The sequence below is a fragment of the Bubalus bubalis genome, chromosome 10 (genome assembly GCF_019923935.1).
Source record: "Bubalus bubalis isolate 160015118507 breed Murrah chromosome 10, NDDB_SH_1, whole genome shotgun sequence".
NCBI classification, from domain to species: domain Eukaryota; kingdom Metazoa; phylum Chordata; class Mammalia; order Artiodactyla; family Bovidae; genus Bubalus; species Bubalus bubalis.
The window spans coordinates 7597837-7616040 of NC_059166.1; the positions used below are offsets into that span (position 1 = coordinate 7597837).

Genomic DNA, 18204 nt, shown 5'->3' on the forward strand with positions numbered 1-18204 from the left:
TTGTGAATTTCAAAAGTTTATGACTTGAGTTTCATTCAAAATGGATCTTACAATTAGATATATACTTAGAAGATTCTGAGAGCTTAGAATTAGCTCTCTGAAATGTAGATTACCTTTGCAAGCTTATAGTGGAAGGGAAAAAATGCTCACTGGACAACTGAATCATTGCTCATGACAAAATAAATCAATGTTACATTGCTCTTGCAAGAAAGCTATATTAGAATACACGTCCTCAATTACACAGAAGAAAAGAACTGGGATTTAATGAGCATTTAAGAAAAGGTTGAGAACCTAATTTATGTAAACTGATTTGCTCATACATTAAAATTAAATTAGAGGAATAATTAAAATATGTTCACTCTAATAAGATTCAAATGCCTACACCTATAATTTTCTGATAATTTAATTTTCTGAGGCTCTTAACATTTTATCATTCCCCTGAGAACTCCTGAGTAACATTAGTTTGCTTAGTAAAATATACAGAGAAGCAATCTTGTTCACTGCATTTAAATTGCATGTTGAAATACTGGCAGGTATAGTCTGTTGCCTCGTGGTTTTCCTAAAAATGCTACAAAATAACAAAACATAATTAATACTCTACTTTAAATGTGTTTCAGAATTTTATAATTTAATAATAAGAATTAGTCAAAAATCAATCAATAAATAACCTCTGAAAATTCTCTAGAAATTCTCAAAGCCCATTTCTGGAGATGTTAGACATCTCCGTAATCGCCTTCATGTCCATGTTTGTTTAGAAGCATACATTCTAAGTGCCTGTTGAGTAAGAATAAATTTGATAATGACCAAAATCAAATTACCAGTAATAAAGGAGGAAGAGAAAGTTGGGCAGTGTGATGGCTAGCTGGATCCCCTGCCAATTGGGGATAAAGTAGGCAATTCCAGGAAGAATTATGATTCCAAGGGTGAAGAACATTTGAATCACTATTCCCACAATCCTTCTTTGCTTTGAACCTACTATTTCAGTCACTGAAGGAAAATAAACACAGAGGTTAGGGAAGCTCAATATCAGTTCTAAAACAAAGAAAGAAACAAAGACATTACACCTGTTACACCCATCCGTCAGTATCACCAGGATACTGTGCAGTGTTCACTGTGCTCCCAAGCCCTCTGGTCAAACCCAGTGCATGCTCAGTCACTCATTTGTGTCTGACTCTTTGCACCCCCATGGACTGTAGCCCACCAGGCTCCTCGGTGCATGGGATTTCCCAGGCAAGATTACTGAAGTGGGTTGCCATATCCTTCTCCAGGGGATCTTCCCAATCCAGGGACTGAATCCGCGTCTCCTGCAGCTCCTGCTTTGCACATGGAATCTATCGGTTTCTGTCTGCCCCTAATTCCATTCTAATCATCCTGAGGTATGCTCCTTACTGCTGTCCTAAGAGTACAACTAGGAAAACTCAACAAGACTGAGGTTTCCTTAAAAACGCTTCATAGAAGTTACCCCGCCTATGCCAGCCATCAACCATTAGGGCCCCCAGGTCTCTCTCTTCTTCCCCACCCACAAAAAAGATCTGAAAGATCCCCGAAGTGGGCACCCCAAAGAGGGATCGTCTGGCAGTAATAGAAGAGAGTGGAAGCCCACAGGTCTGGAGTGATAATCCAAGAAAAGGCTTCACGTTTCCCTGGTCACAAATCCACTGTGACTCTGAGAAGGTGCCCATCCCAGACACGACTGGAAAGAGAACAGCCAGGACCTTTTCCAGTAACAGGAGCAAGGAGCAAAGAGAAGTTTTTCTTCAGAAGCCCATCTTTCTGGGTATAGAAGATAGCAAAGGTTTACAAATGAAGCTCTCATGTTCAGGTCATATCTCCTGTGTGGTTAAAAGTGCTCCACTTGTGTGGAAGGAATAGAATCAAAGGAATAATATTTGAGAGCACAGCAATGTTAGCTCACACTGTGTCATAGAAATATATGGAAAATGCTTTTAAAATGTTTCAAGGAACTAAAATTAATCTCTGAGAAAGCAAAGCAAGGGCTTCCCTGGTGGTCCAGTGGTTAAGAATCTGCCTGCCAACACAGGGGACACCGGTTCGATCCCTGATCTGGAAAGATCCCCCACGCCATGGATCAACTAAGTCCAGGTGCCACAGCTTCTAAGCCTGCGCCCTGCAACCCACGAGCTGTAACTACTGAGTCCATGTGCTGCGACGACTGACGCCCAAGCTCCCTGGAGCCCACGCTCTGCACCAAGAGAAGCCGCCGTGAACAGAAGCTGTGCACCGCAACTCGAGAGCAGCCCGCGCACAGCAACGCGAACCCAGTGCAGCCAAAAATAAATGAAAAAAAGACAGAAGAAGGCAAAGCGAGAAAGCATGCAACAGCAGTATGACTAGAAAGTGCTAGAAAGTGGTTCACTCCAGTTTTTGTGATATTTCATATTTGGTTTTCACATCTATACATAATATATCCCAAATACAATGGTGGGAATTTTAATTTCTAAAGACTCCACGGCTTGTCTCTCACCCTCCTAACCACTGCAGTAGGAGTGAAGCGGCACCAGACTTGCCGGAGGAAGGCTGAGCAGCGGCACTTCTCACCCCCAAACCCTGATTCTCAAACACACCAGGAGACGAAGCCAGGTCTTACCGATCACGTAGCAGGTCATCCATGTCCCCTTTCCAAACACGCCTTGTAGGAAGCGGAAGATCACAAACACGGGGAAATTGGGCGCAAACGCCACCACGACACCAGTGACGCCAACACCGAAACACGACAGCAAGTAAATGACTATTCGGCCGTACCTTTTTGAGAATCAAAGAGGAAGAGATTACCTTAAACGTTTTTTCCAACACGATGAGAAGACTATCATTGTAAGTGTTGTTAAAAGAACTTCAAGTGCAGAACTTTCCTGATCACCATGTCAAGGATTATGGAAAGTGCTACGTTTTGCTTTATAGCAAAACCTGGGCAAATAAAAACATATGCCTCTGAAGTGACATTATGAAATTTAAAGCACAGAATGCATCCTTTGGGACTGCAGTTTCCAAAAGAGGTAAGCTTCTCCATCTCTTCATGCCCTCACCCACAACGTTTTCTCCCATACGATCTCCCTGGTGGCCGCTTGGACACTTCCTAGCATTTCTGTGGGTGGAGTCAGAAGGAGAGGCACAGAAAGAAGCGGAAATGGTCACGGCGGCCAAGAGGCCCGGCCTTCCATCTTGGCTCAACCATAAACCAGTCATGCAACTTGGGGTGAATTTCCTGAGAAATTTCCATCAAATTCACACAGTTTCTTGCTTCACAGTGGAGATAAAAGTGGTCTCAGTTTACCACTTTTGAATGAATTTACTTTAAATTCATTAAAGGCATTCATTTGCCTTTCCTACTGTCCTCCCACAGACATGTTGTTGTTTAGTTGGTAAGTTGTGTCTGACTCTTTTGTGACCCTGCGGGTGGTAGCCCTCCAGGCTCTTCCGTCCATGGGATTTCCCAGGCAAGAATACTGCAGGTCAGAAAGGGAGGCAGGGAAAAGGAACCTAGAGTCCTTCGTGTTGAACATCCAGGTTATCTGCCATTAATGTATGCATTGGCTTTTCATTTAAGCCGTACCATTTTCAAACCTTGGATTAGAAATGCCCTGGATATATAATAATATTTCCATAAATATAAGAGGTACCTACGATGGGCCAGGAATTTGGATGTATGCTTGCTCAGTCACTAAGTCATGTCTGACTCTTTGAAACTCCATGGACTGTAGCCCGCCAGGCTCCTCTGTCCATGGGATTTCCCAGGCAAGAATACTGGAGTGGGTTGCCTCCTCCAGGGGATCTTCTTGAACAGGGATCAAACCTGCATCTCTTGCATTGGCAGGCAGATTCTTGATCACTGAGCCACCTGGGAAGCCCCTTACAGACAGGTGACCTACTCCATTGTTTCTTGTCCTTTCCTTCAAGACTATGAGATTGAAGGAGTTGAAAGACGGTCAGCCCTTAGGCGGGGCAAAGGAACATGCACGACTCTGTCTTCCTCCCCAGAACACCAGGTCATCTCCGAGGTCAGGAGCCCAGCCCCTCCTGGAATACAAGTAGGAAAAGCCCACCTCCCCCCAGTAGCTGATTTACTGTAGTTTGAAGATACCTTTACTGACTGTAAAAGAGAAACACTCAGAGGCAAAACCTAATGTTTAAATTAGAAAGAGAAACAACAAAATGAAAGAAATACAGATTGAAATCCTAAAAAGCAAACCCAAATGGCAGCCACCTAGGAGAGAGAGTGATGTGGGGGATGAGAGGGGATTAAGGAAGAAAAGACGAATCGAAAAGGCTGGAAGCAGGAAGTAGGAAAGACACAGATAAGAGAGGGGGAACAGCACCGGACCCAGAGGATTAGGGAGACATCTCATGCTGAGGAGGGCTGGGGAACAGCTCAAGAAAAAGAAGATGAAGGAGCAGAAACCAAAGGTTCTACCCATTTTGAAGTCTTGGTCTGGTCAAACAATGACCAATTGCCTACAGGATTTGTGGCGTTTTGTTGGAATTCGCTAATTAATTGCTGTCGGCAGCTCTGTAAGAGACCCTCCTGAGCTGGGGTGACCATTTTTAAATTGAATGAAACAAATTTGTAAGGGGCTGACTTTATGACTAAATCAATCAAACCACAACTAGGGAGTTACTGAAGTGCATGGAATCATCTCCAGAGCGTCCAGCCAAGCCAGCCCTCGGCCCAGACACAAAGTCACTGCCTTGCTGGTCTATGTTCACTCTCAAACGTGTTGAGACCCAAGCGGAGCAGCCCCAGTGGGTTGTACAGTTCAAGGGGTAAGGAGATGCAGTTGAAGAAGAAGGAAATAATTAGTCCAACCAAACAGGTGTTCAGCATCAAGAGTGGGGGCATGAAGACTCTTTCCCAAATGTTGAAAGCATAGCTTCCTAATAGTTAACATGAAACATCTTCCTCTGCACAGGTATACACCATCTTCTAGACGTGAAGTGGCTGTCTTACCCATGCCTACCTGTCCGCTGCATAGCCCAAGGTGAACGCCCCGGCCAGGAAGCCCAGGTTCAGGATGGCTTGTGTGAGATCCAGCATCCAAGCGTTGACACAAACGAGGTCAAACTGGGAAGACAAAGAAAACCCATGAGAGATCCGTGGCAATGCTCCTCCTCAAGATACCTGATCTTTTGTATCCTTAAACATTTTTGCTCACATGCTCCTTAAATAAAAACTCTTAAGTGTATCACATAGATGCTTTTACAGCGATATGTGTCTTCTTTATCAGTTTCACTATCTGCTATCAATGTAATTTTCAGTACACTATTCTCCCAACAGTACCCAGTACAGTACTGTAGCCATGTGACACCTACCATCATCCAGCAAAAACAAGTTCTGCAATAGTCTAAAATTTGACCCCAATCTTTCTCCTCTTTGAATTCTTAGTTTCATTCACACATGGATATATCCTAATATTTTATATAGAAAATATTGTGTTATGTATATAAATTGACAGTTAATTAACTTTTGTCCTGAGATAATGTTTCTAAATATTAGAATCTTTTCTGATTGGGTTACATTCTAGTTACTTTTAGAACATGATATAAACATGTAAGATAAGATGAATCTTGAAAAACAAGCCCTATCAGGAGTAAAGTTTTGTTGGAAATGCACCTCCCCCTTTCTAGAATAAGGTTAAGAAAGCTCGGGGTTTTCCAGCTAGCTCATGAAATCTGTGGTTGAAGGTTGTTTATTACTAGAATGAGTTAGGGCTCAACATCAATTCTATTCCTGATTTTTCATTTTAAAAACTTATATGCCAAGAAAACTTATCTGTATAAATAAATTAATGGGAATGGAGAGAGTTTTGTTATAGGATTGTTACCCGATTCTTATTGCTTCTTTCTCAATGCCAAGATTCACAGAACAATCCATCAATAAAATCATTTCTAACTTTTCTGTTAACCAACTTGCCATTTATGACTCCCAGTCTTGCTGTCAGAAAAGAAATGGAAACCACCAGGCTTATAAAAAGGTGTTCAATCAAATCATTCAGGTCATTTGCTTTCTTTCCTAGTTACTTCCTTACCAGTATTCCAAATTGCCCCACTGGTTCCCCACAGGTTTTAAAACCCCAGGTCAGTACATCATAGCAAAATGGGAGAGAGGTAGGAGTCCTTTTGCAAAGGGGAAGAACATTAAGAAAAGACCTTTATCCTCATCAGCGACATATCCTCAGACATCCATTTTGGACATGTGTGAGCTGAGGCTCTGAAAGCTGATTCCTTTTGAAGAATCCAGACCCCCCCACCGCATGACCATCTCTTCACACCTGGGGCAAATGGCATGCTTGCCCCAACATGAAGAGCACTGCTCTAGACTGCAGTGCGACATGAAAATTAATGTTATTGGGATAAGAATTATGAGTGGTCTTATAGATACATATTCATAAGCAAACTGCAATATTTACTTATAGAACCTGAATTCTTGTCTTGGTCCCATAGCTAATGTATGGCCTGTTGACTAATATAGCTGGAAAAAAAGAAGCTGGAAGCTGATTTGTAGCTTGCACTCCTCCAACATCTGAAATATAGAACAAAGCATAGAAGATGTTCAATATGTGGTCCAGGTGGCATCATAGTGCTTTAGAAACTAAGTTATCTTAGCACTTTAACCACTTAAACTGGTTAAGTTTGGCTGGAAAAAAAGAAGCTGGAAAAAAGAAGACTTGGGGCAGTAGTAGGTGGCCCACTTCATAGAGCTACTGAAAAGATTTATGGAGACTAAAGAAGTAAGATTCTCATGTCTGACTCTTTGCGGCCCCAGGGGCTATAGCCCGCCAGGCTCCTCTGTCCCTGGAATTCTCCAGACTAGAATACTGGAGTGGAGTGCCATTCCTTTTTCCAGGGGATCTTCCCAACCCAGGGATTGAACCCGGGTCTCCTGCATTGCAGGTGGATTCTTTACCGTCTGAGGCACCAGGGAGGCCCCCAAAGAAGTAAGAAAATACACATATAGGCATAGAAGTTGTAACTTATAAGGGATTTATCGTTAATATAGGTGCTGGTTTTTCAAGGCACAACAATTTCATTTTAAGTAAACTTGCAGGTGATTATTCATCTGAAATAATTTCTCATTGGAATTAAGCATGTAAAGAATGCAATTAGAATTAAAGTATGTAAAATCTCAGAAATCAAACAGGAGATTTAACTGCCAGAGAAAACATTCTGACTCAGAAAATATGCTGATATCAGCCAATGTCAAATATAAACTCCCAAACAGTAGAAGCTGATTCCTCCAGCTGAGCTTCAGACACCTGGATTAGCCATATATATAGGAATGTTTCTCCAGTACCACCCAGCGAGGCCCAGCAAGAGTAAGCCTTTTAATGAACATATTTAGCTCCTTTTGAATTGTGTGAATTAAGATGCCCCTAAATACTTTTTAAATACACAAAAAGTATTCTTTAATATAAAATTGATGACATTTTTAACTCTCCCATAAGAGGAGCTACCAAAAAAATGTTTTTTCCATATTTCAGATGACAATAAAATTAATTTAAATGTTTAAGTGGTTAATGTGCTATGATAACTTATTTTCTAAAGCACTATGATACCATCTGGATCACATATGGAGCATCTTCTATGCTTTGCTCTGTATTACGGACGTTCAGTTCAGTTCAGTCGCTCAGTCACGTCTGACTCTTTGTGACCCCGGGACTGCAGCACGCCAGGCTTCCCCGTCCATCACCAACTCCCAGAGCTTGCTCAGACTCGTGTCCATGGAGTTGATGATCCGACCATCGCATCCTCTGTTGCTGCTGCTGCTGCTAAATCACTTCAGTCGTGTCCGAAACTGTGTGATCCCATAGACGGCAGCCCACCAGGTTCCGACGACCCTGGGAGTCTCCAGGCAAGAACACTCTGTTGGGGGAGTGCAAACTACCGTTCTCAGAGCCCTGGGCCAGCAGGGCCCGGTTAGGTTCTGCCAGTAGGGGGCGCTGGTGCAGGCTGAGAAGGAGGAGGGAGGCAGCGGTGGCGGCCGCACGGGCTCCAGCTGTAGCAAGGACCCCAGGCAGTACTAGATCCCCGGGAGGAGGGCATGCAACCCACTGCAGCACTCTTCCCTGGAGACTCCCATGGACAGAGGAGCCTGGTGGGCTACAGTCCTTGGGGTCACAAAGAGTCAGACACAGCTGAGTGACTGCACGCCCAGTGCTTCTAACCACTCCCCGGCTCCGTGGGGGCGAAGGGACAGGACCCCCAGGCTCTGAGATGCTGTGGAGCAGGGCAGGGGGTCTGCAGGAGCTGTCTCCTCCTTATTTTTCTGGCTTTTCCAAAACAGCTAAAATCTACATCTTTTTTTCCCCCAACCCTTCCTGCTTTATATACGTGGTCTCTCTCTCTCTCTCTCTCTTTTTTTTTATTTTTTATGACTGGGAGCCTGCTATCTTTCAAAAGCATGTGTGTGTGTGTATTAGTTGCTCAGTCGTGGCCAACTCTTTGCGACTCCATGGACTGCAGACCACCAGGCTTCTCTGTCCATGAGATTTTCCAGACAAGGATACTGGAGTGGGTTGCCATGTCCTTCTCCAGTGAATCTTCCCGACCCAGGGATCGAACCCAGGTCTCCTGCATTGCAGGCAGATTCTTTAACAACTGAGCTACAGGGGAAGCTCTCCAAAAACATAAAGTAAATTAATTTAAACAAATTACATACCTGGAAAGAAATGCATGTGCGTGAGAGTGTGCGCGTACACACACACACACACACACACACGCACACACGCACACACTCACTCAGGTTTCCAGCACAGGGAACAGACACTTCAGTCACAAGGCTGAAGGGCTTGGTTTTGACTCCGGCTTGCACAGTTGGGAGGCAGACCCCTGCCTCCTGGGGAGTGTGTGTCATAATCAGTTCTGAGCTCGCTGTCTGCTGCCCAGACAGCTCTGGGTCTGAGATGTTTTTGTGTCTAAAGAGAGGTTGGCAGGCGCTGACGCCAATGAATGTTATAGACTAAGGACTTTTTCCTGAAAAAAAAAAGTACTAAAATTTTGCTGTAGTTTCCAGGGAGACCTAAAACCCATCTCTTGTCAGAACTACCTGAATCAAAGACACAAACATTTATGTCCATCCTAAGGCAATCTACCAAGAACAAGTGAAGCATCTCCTTTTTTATAAGTGTACACATTCAAAATTATTTTTACTGCGAAGTTGCTTCAGTCGTGTCCGACCCTGTGCGACCCCATAGACAGCAGCCCACCAGGCTCTGCCATCCCTGGGATTCTCCAGGCAAGAACACTGGAGTGGGTTGCCATTTCCTTCTCCAATGCATGAAAGTGAAAAGTGAAAGGGAAGTCGCTCAGTCGTGTCCGACCTTAGCAACCCCATGGACTGCAGCCCTCCAGACTTCTCCATCCATGGGATTTTCCAGGCAAAAGTACTGGAGTGGGGTGCCATTGCCTTCTCCGAAAATTAGTTTTAAATGCTCATAAATCCATTGTACCCATCCTGTTAATTTTCCTTTAAAGTAACTTTTATTTAAATTTCAACTCATCTCTACACAAGGAAAATTACTCCCCTTGGCACAAGCAGAAAGCCAATCAGATAAGGATTCAAGCAACTGTTTATGGAATTCTGGAAGGATCTCATCATTTCATTTGCAGAAAGCACAACTCTAGCCTAATTAGATCATTTCAAAGGGCTTCCAACCAAGTGCTTTTCTTAGCTTTTCCTAGATGTTAAAATCCAAACAGACATTATGTCAACTTGAGTTGTAATGATAAAATGCTGAATCAGGTCATCGTCAGATACATGCTCAAGTTTTGATGTCTAAATTATCCTTAGAACCAGGGCAACAGAATATCTTCAATACACAAAGGTCAAAGGGAGGAAGTAATGTGAAAATATTGCAAGGATGCAAAAAGCAGGAGTTCAGGAGGGGGCTTGCCAGCTCCTGAAGCCACAGGGAGTGACCCCTGCCTCCTTCCTAATGCGCGAGGAGCGCCTCCCTCCATCCTCCACCAAGCAAGTATTTCAAAGTCTCAATCAGTTTCAAAGACTCACTCCCTGGGGAAGAAACTGAAATATTTGGGTGGCGAGGGCCTGGACTTGTCCGCAACACATCATGCTTTCTTCCGCCCAATGTCTGGCAACCAGATAAGGCTGAGATTCAGACACTGGAAAAGGCTGTGCTGAGGAACTTCAACATAGGTGAAAAACCCACTGCATCCTAGAGCAGGATAAACAGGAGGGAGAGCTGGACTTTTCCATAGACGTGCTGTTTAGTCCTCTTGAACAAACTCTCACATAAGAGAGTCTAAGTTGAGAGGACATCACGGTATTTGACTCCGGCCACGGCCATGAAAAACAGTATTCGTTCTCTGTATTGCTGTGGGAGAAAGAGAAGTCGTTGGAATTGAATGATCAGCCCTGAGTGCCTCTGCTCTGACTTTCTCAGGATGTGTTGTGAATCGAGCCATTCCTCATCTGCTCTCGGTTAGAAATCAACAGCCAACAAACGCTTCATCAGTGTTATCAACATCACGTACACCCTTGGTTTGACCACCAGGTGTGGGGTGCCTCTGGCTACATTTAGCACCAGCCAATCACACATTGATCCCATGGATGGATTCCATTTCTAATCAACAAGCTGCCATCACAGAGCCTATTAATGGTTTAAAATACTGTACTCATAGGGACTTCCCTGGTGATCCAGTGGTTAAGACTCCACACTCCCAGTGTAGAAGTCCTGGGTTTGACCCCTGGTTGAGGAACTAGATCCCACACGCTGCAAATAAGAGCTTGCACGTGGCAACTAAAAAGATCCTGCAACAAAGACCAAGGAGTCCATATGATGCAACTAAGACCTGGAGCAGCCAAACAAATAAACATTTTTAAAACACTGCAATCACAAAGAAAATCATTTAGGTTGGATCTCCATGAGAGGGAAGCATGTCATTATTAATTCTAGTTTTAACGAAAATTTCTTTAAATGATCTGATAGCATTATTTGGGTATTATTTGGGCATACCAAAATTTTCCTGCTTTTCTGATCTGTGTGAGCCGTCATGATGAGCTGCAGGTATGGAAACTGATCATAAGTATTCAAAGCTTCCAGTGGTGTGCTGGCATCCCACAGATGAGGCCAGGAGGAATACCAGCTCAGGCTTCATTTCTGCCTCCATGGGGAGCTTATCACATGGCTCAGAGCTGTTGTTTAGTTGCTAAGTTATGTTCGACTCTTTTGAGAGCCCATGGACTGTAACCCACCAGGCTCCTCTGTCCATGGGATTTCCCAGCAAGAATACTAGAGTGGGTTGCCATTACCTTCTCTAGGGGATCTTCCCAAACCAGGGATCGAACCTGGGTCTCCTGAATTGGCAGGCAGATTCTTTACCACTGAGCCACCAGGAGGCAGGGTAGCTTATGGGAAGCAAACATAGGGCAATTGAGATTTAAACTGAATGGGACCAACTAAATGCAAGACCTGGAGCAGCCAAAGACAGTGAAACACATGACTGGTGGGAATCCAGAGCAGTCAGATTCATGGAGAAAGTGGGACATCAACAAAGCCTTCAATAATGAGCTGCATTTAGAAGGGAAACAAAGGGGAAAGAAGGGTGTTTGAGCAGGGCTATGGGCAACCTAGGCACAGGGACCGAAGCACACATGCCAATGAGGTCCACATCTGCCTGCCACAGAGAGGGTGGCAGGCTCAGACTTAAAGCTGAAGGACCACCTGTGTCTATGCCCCCAGTGGGGCAGGGGGCAATGGGACAGAGTTTCTTACTCAGAAAACCAGAGGCATCAAGAGCGCTCATAACAAAGGAGGAGAAAGATCTAAAGGATAGAGGAAGAGTCTGGAAGGTTGCAAATGAAAGGCCCAGAGCAAAAGCCCTAACCCCAGGACAGAACAAGATTCCAGGGAGAGGACAGCAAGACCCAGAGACAAGAAACCCAAGAATCTGCGAAAGTCGCCTAGAACAGGCGATCCCTGGTGTAAAGGGGCACCACCCTGTGATGCAAGGTTTACAGGGTGTCTCTTGCCCTATGGCCACTCTCCAAGGTCAATAACAGTCACACTTCATATACATATAGAAGCTTCCCCGGTAACTCAGCTGGTAAAGAATCTGCCTGCAATGCAGGAGACCCTGGTTCGATTCCTGGGTCGGGAAGATCCCCTGGAGAAGGGAAAGGCTGCCCACTCCAGTATTCTGGCCTAGAGAATTCCATAGACTGTGTAGTCCATGGGGTCACACAGAGTCAGACATGACTGAACAACATTCACTTTTCACATATAGTCAAGCAAACAAACTTGGAAATATGATGGAGAGATGGCCTTTAAACACACAACTTTCTGTCTGAGCTTGCGAAACTGGAAGAAAGGAGAAAGCTAAATTTACTCGGATATAATAATGCCTCATTATTTATTAAGACCTTCATGACTCACCTTCAAACCTTAGACGTCCAACCTGTTTTATTTCTTTGTAGCAAAGACAAGCAATTACTCATCTGAAAATGTTTACGATTTCTCTAAAGAACCGAGACTATCTGAGGACAAGAGAAAGCTGACTGACTCTGAATCTGTACAGACCCAAGAACAGAGGCGCTGCGGCTCTGGAGTCAGCCCAGGCGTCTTGATCGAACCTCTCCTAACTTTGTGTCCCTTGGCAATTTTCTTTAGTCTTTTTTTAAGATAAATTTATTTATTTTTATTTTTGGCTGTGTTGGGTCTCTGTTGCCGCATGGGCTTTCCTCTAGCTGTGGACAGCAGGGGCCGGTCTTGAGTTGTGGCGCGTGGGCTTCTCATTGCAGGGGCTTCTTTCGTTGTGGAGCACCAGCTCCAGGGCTCGCAAGCTTCAGCAGTTGCTGCACATGAGCTCCGGGTTGAGGCTCCAGGGGTCGGGTCTAGAGCACAGGCTCAATAGTTGTCGTGTGTGGGCTTTGTTGTTCTGTGGCATGTGGGATCTTCCTGGATCCAGGATCAGACCTGTGGCTCCTGCATTGGCAGGTGGACTCTCCACCACCGAGCCACCAGGAAAACCCTTCTTAACGCCTTTAACCCCTCTGGGTCCCTATCTATAAAATGAGCACGAGAACTGGCTGATGCTGTCACTCTCAGATAATATATGTAAGGTACTTAGTATAACGCTCGAGACGTTAAATACCCAATAAATGTTCCCAACTACCTTATGGTTAGTGATCTAATGACAAGGATGTTGTTGTTGTTCAGTTTACTAAGTCGTGCCCAGCTCTTTGTGATCCCATCAACTGCAGCACACCAGGCTTCCCTGTCCTTCACTATCTCTCGGAGTTTGCTCAAATTCATGTTCATAGAGTCGGGGATGCCATCAAACCATTTCATTCTCTGTCTCCCCCTTCTCTTCCTGCCTTCAGTCTTTCCCAGCATCAGACTCTTTTCCAATGAGTCAGTTCTTTGCATTAGGTGGCCAAAGTTTTGGAGGTTAAGCTTCAGCATCAGTCCTTCCAATGAATATTCAGGACTGATTTTCTTTAGGATGGACTGGTTGGATCTCCTTGCAGTCCAAGGGACTCTCAAGAGTCTTCTCCAACATTGCAGTTTGAAAGCATCAATTCTTCAGTGCTCAGCTTTCTTTATGGTCCAACTTTCACATCCACACATGACTACTGGAAAAACCACAGCTCTGACTGGAAGGACCTTTGTTGGTGAAGTGATGCCTCTGCTTTTACTATGCTGTCTAGGTTTGTCATAGCTTTTCTTCCAAGGAACAAGTGTCTTTTAATTTCATGATGATGATAATAAATACCATAATGAATGGTTTTAACATGTAGTTTTCAACACTGACTGCTTGTTGAAATGACTTGGAATAAGTGAAAACAAGCCTAAGCTCTGCTCCAGACCAATTAAATCAGAATCCAGTCTAACAAGCAGATGAGTTTGAAAACCCTGGGTAGCCATAGAGGTTATAAGTATACAAGTTACATGCCTGCTGAGGGGTAGTTAATTTTCACATAGTATGCTGGGTTGGCTAGCGTCCCCCAGCCCTCACCCAGTTGATGTCACTCTGGAACCTCAGAAAATGACTTTATTTGGAAATAGGGTCTTCAGTTCAGTTAGTTCAGTTCAGTCGCTCAGTCGTGTCCGACTCTTTGAGACCCCATGAATTGCAGCACGCCAGGCCTCCCTGTCCATCACCAACTCCCGGAGTTCACTCAAACTCATGTCCATCGAGTTGGTGATGCCATCCAACCATCTCATCCTCTGTCGTCCCCTTCTCCTCCTGCCCCCAATCCCTCCCAGCATCAGAGTCTTTCCCAATGAGTCAACTCTTCGCATAAGCAGATGTAATTAGTTAAGATGAGGTCATACTTCATACTGGCTCAGGGTGGGCCCTAATGTAATGACTGGTGTCCTTATAAGAAGAGGTGGCGGAGACACAGACATACACGTTGCGGTGAGGGGCCACACCTTGGGAAGACATAGGGAGAGATTGGAATGATGCATCGACAAGCTAAAGACCACCAAGGACGGCCAGTGTATTTGTTTGCTAAGGTTGCCATGACAAAGTATGGCTTTAAGCAACAGAAATATATTCTCTTACAGTTTGGAGGCCAGACATCTCAGACTAAGGTGTCAACAGAGTTGGTTTCTTCTGAGGCCTCTCTTGGCTTGAAGATGGGTATCTTCTCGCTCTGTCTTTACATGACCTTCCTCTCTGTGTGTCTGTGTCCTGATCTCCATCTAACAAGGTCATCAGTCATCTGAATCAGGGCCCACTAAAATGACTTCATTTCAACTTAATTTCCCCTTTTGTTATTGTTGTTTAGTCACTAAGTCGTGTCCAACTCTTTTGGGAACCCACGTACTATAGCCCACTAGGCTCCTCGGCCCATGGGATTTTCCAGGCAAGAATACTGGAGTGGGTTGCCATTCCCTTCTCCAGGGGACTTTCCTGACCCAGGGATCAAACCCTCATCTCTTGCATCTCCTGCATTGGCAGGTGAGTTCTTTACCACTAGTGCCACCCGGGAAGCCCTTGAAGACCACAGACCTGTTGAAACCAGAAGGTTGATGATCATGACTCCAGAAATACCACCTTATGACCTCACCATCAATTAATCGGAAGAATGTCCATGAGCGTGTCATGCACACTGTGACCCCCTTCCTCACCTTGCCTTTAAAGACCCTTCTCTGAAAGCCATCAGGGGATTTGGATCTTTTGAACACAAGCTACAATAGACGTCATTCTTTCCTTCACCACAACCCTGTGTGAGTAGACTGGCTTTATTGTCCGTTCAAGTTTGGTTTGGTAACAGGATAACTTTTAACTAAGTGTCTGAGATACTGTACTCATCTAAATTTCCTAAAACAGTGTTCATTTAAAGTGGCACACAATATCTGACTTATATTTTTGCCAGTATTCTCTGTTCTGGAGAATACTGGAGTGGGTTGCCATTCCCTTCATGGACATTCTTCTGATTGATGGTGAGGTCATAAGGTGGTATTTCTGGAGTCATGATCATCAACCTTCTGGTTTCAACAGGTCTGTGGTCTTCAAGGGCTTCCCAGGTGGCACTAGTGGTAAAGAACCCACCTGCCAATGCAGGAGATGCAAGAGATGAGGGTTTGATCCTTGGCTCAGGAAGATCTCCTGGAGAAGGGAATGGCAACCCACTCCAGTATGTATTAGGGGCTTCCCTGGTGGCTCAGAGGTTAAAGCATCTGCCTCCAACGCAGGAGACCTGGGTTCAATCCCTGGGTTGGGAAGATCCCCTGGAGAAGGAAATGGCAACCCACTCCAGTACTTTTGCGTGGAGAATCCCGTGGATGGAGGAGCCTGGTAGGCTACAGTCCGTGGGGTCACAAAGAGTCGGACAGGACTGAGCGACTTCACTTTCACTTTCTGTCCTGGAGACCAAAATCAGCCTTGAGTGTTGGTGATGAGTTGACTTCTCAGATACCCTGTTCTGTGATATTAACCGTGTTCATGTGTGTTCAGTTGCTCAGTCATGTCTTGACTCTTTGGGATCCCATGGACAGTAGACCACCAGGCTCCTCTGTCCATGGAATTCTTCAGGCAACAATACTGGAGTGGGTTGCCATTTCCTCCTCCAGGGGATCGTCCCGACCCAGGGATCGAATCTGCATCTCCTGCATTGGCAGGTGGGTTTTTTAATACTGTGCCACCTGGGAAGCCCCGATATTAACCATACATAACACCAATACTTTATATTCAAGCTTCAAGGCAGAGGCCTCCCAAAATGGGTCTGCTCAGCATGTGTCTTTATGAGATATCACAAAAATAATAATCTACCTTAGAATAATAACAGGTCCTACATGTGGTATTAGGGAGGAGTGCCTTGGAAATGAGATGATCCTTTCTTTGATGAAAATCTTTAATAGCTGCTCACTTTTTAGAGAAGAAAGTGCAGGCTTTTTATTACAGCTTTCAAAGCTCTTCCCATAGTGCCTCAACACATTTTCCAATTTTACCACCCATCGCTCTTGGCTGCACTGGCCTGTTCACCCACATTTGAGTTATTTTTACCTTCATGCGCTTCCAGCTGTTTTCTCTGTCTGGAACACCATTTTCCCATCTCTTCTCTGTCAGATAAAAATCCCACGCCTTCCTTCTTCAAGACCTAGATAAGACACCCACCCTGGATTGGAGACACCCTACCTACCAGATCCTTCATGAAAATCTATTTCAGTGAGCTCCAGAGGTCACATACCTTAACTGTGACCACATAGCCTGAATTTTCTAGAAAAGTCCTAATACCATAATTTTGTCTGTAAGGTGAACTTGTCACTTCTCCTACTAGAGGTCCCTGTTTTGGAATTGATAAACTCAGTTAGTACAACACTATCATTGTATTGTCAAATAAAAAAATCTGAAAAATAAAATGACTTTAAAAAAAAAGCATTGCCCATACTTTTTAAAAACTATTTTTTATTTAAGCAACATGGTGAATGTATATAAGTTAGAAGAAAAACAACCAGTTATTGTGGGTTTTGTCCAGTTGCTAAGTTGTGTCAGAATCTTTGCCACCCCATGAACTGCAGGACACCAGGATTCCCTGCCCTTCACTATCTCCCATAATCACCTGCAATCCCACTCTATTATGAATATTTTTCTATACTTTTACACATGCAAATATATATACACACACACGTGTGTTTTTAGAAGATAAAGCTATGTTCATCTACTATAGTTTTTTGTCTTTCTACTATTCTACACAGTCTGCATGGGATTTGTGAGTTTGTGAATCTCTTTTCCATACCATCACTATAAACGGCTACATTTAGTCTACTGCATTGGAGAAGGCAATGGCAACCCACTCCAGTACTCTTGCCTGGAAACTCCCATGGGCAGAGGAGCCTGGTAGGCTGCAGTCCATGGGGTTGCGAAGAGTCGGACACGACTGAGAGACTTCACTTTCACTTTTCACTTTCCTGCATTGGAGAAGGCAATGGCAACCCACTCCAGTGTTCTTGCCTGGAGAATCCCAGGGACGGGGGAGCCTGGTGGGCTGCCATCTGTGGGGTCTCACCGAGTCGGACACGACTGAAGCGACTTAGCAGCAGCAGCACCAGCAGCAGTCTATTGCATATGAGATCATAATTATTAAACCTATTATTAGACCATAAATATTAAACTTATTCTTTATACTGGAAAAGAGAGTAGGTAGTTTTAAGTTTTTCACCATTATAGAAATACACTGAAAGCCTTATTCTAAAAAAAGAAATGAAAAATCTGAGTTTTGAAATATAATCAAGTCATGGCAAGCAAAATATAAACATTTGGGGATGAAAGATTAAATTATAATTTCAAAAAAAATTCCAGTTGCTTTGTTAACCTTCTTATATGCCAACTTATTATAAAACAAGTTTCGAAAAATATTATGTAAAGCAGCCTGCTAATTTATGTAGGTTGCAGTTTCTTTTGAAAAACTCTTACGCAGACCCCTAAAATAAACATACATGAGCACATTCCACAGAAATCCATTTTTTTCCAACAAAGTTTTTCAATCCCAGTTTTTAAGAAAATAAAATGTAGGCTGTTTATATTAGCCTCATTGTTAATTAGAGTGATCAGAGGTTCTTCTTGGAGTTGATTTTGTGTCCCTAACATGATAATAGTTCCCTGTAATAATTAAGAAATGTAGAGACATTTAAAAGGACATAACAAATATACTAAAATGATTCAACATTTTGGAGACAAAGCTGTCCAGACTGCACAATGGGAAAAATAATAACAGATGAC

General features: G+C 43.9%; 1 protein-coding gene and 1 non-coding gene across 4 annotated transcripts in view; one reads left to right on the forward strand and one right to left on the reverse strand.

Annotated features, from left to right (window-relative positions):
• Positions 1-18204, reverse strand: part of SLC22A3 (solute carrier family 22 member 3) — a 99217-nt gene that overhangs the window by 55684 nt on the left and 25329 nt on the right. For all 3 annotated transcript variants that reach the window (XM_044924024.2, XM_006051271.4, XR_003111807.3), the window contains exons 2-4: positions 4974-5077; positions 2609-2763; positions 819-987 (exon numbers count right to left, since the gene is read on the reverse strand). In XM_044924024.2, the coding sequence (XP_044779959.1) occupies positions 819-987; positions 2609-2763; positions 4974-5077 (428 nt within the window). The remainder of the gene's footprint in view (positions 1-818; positions 988-2608; positions 2764-4973; positions 5078-18204) is intronic.
• TRNAW-CCA lies at positions 15636-15707 on the forward strand. The gene has a single exon. It is a non-coding gene; the product is annotated as a tRNA-Trp (tRNA).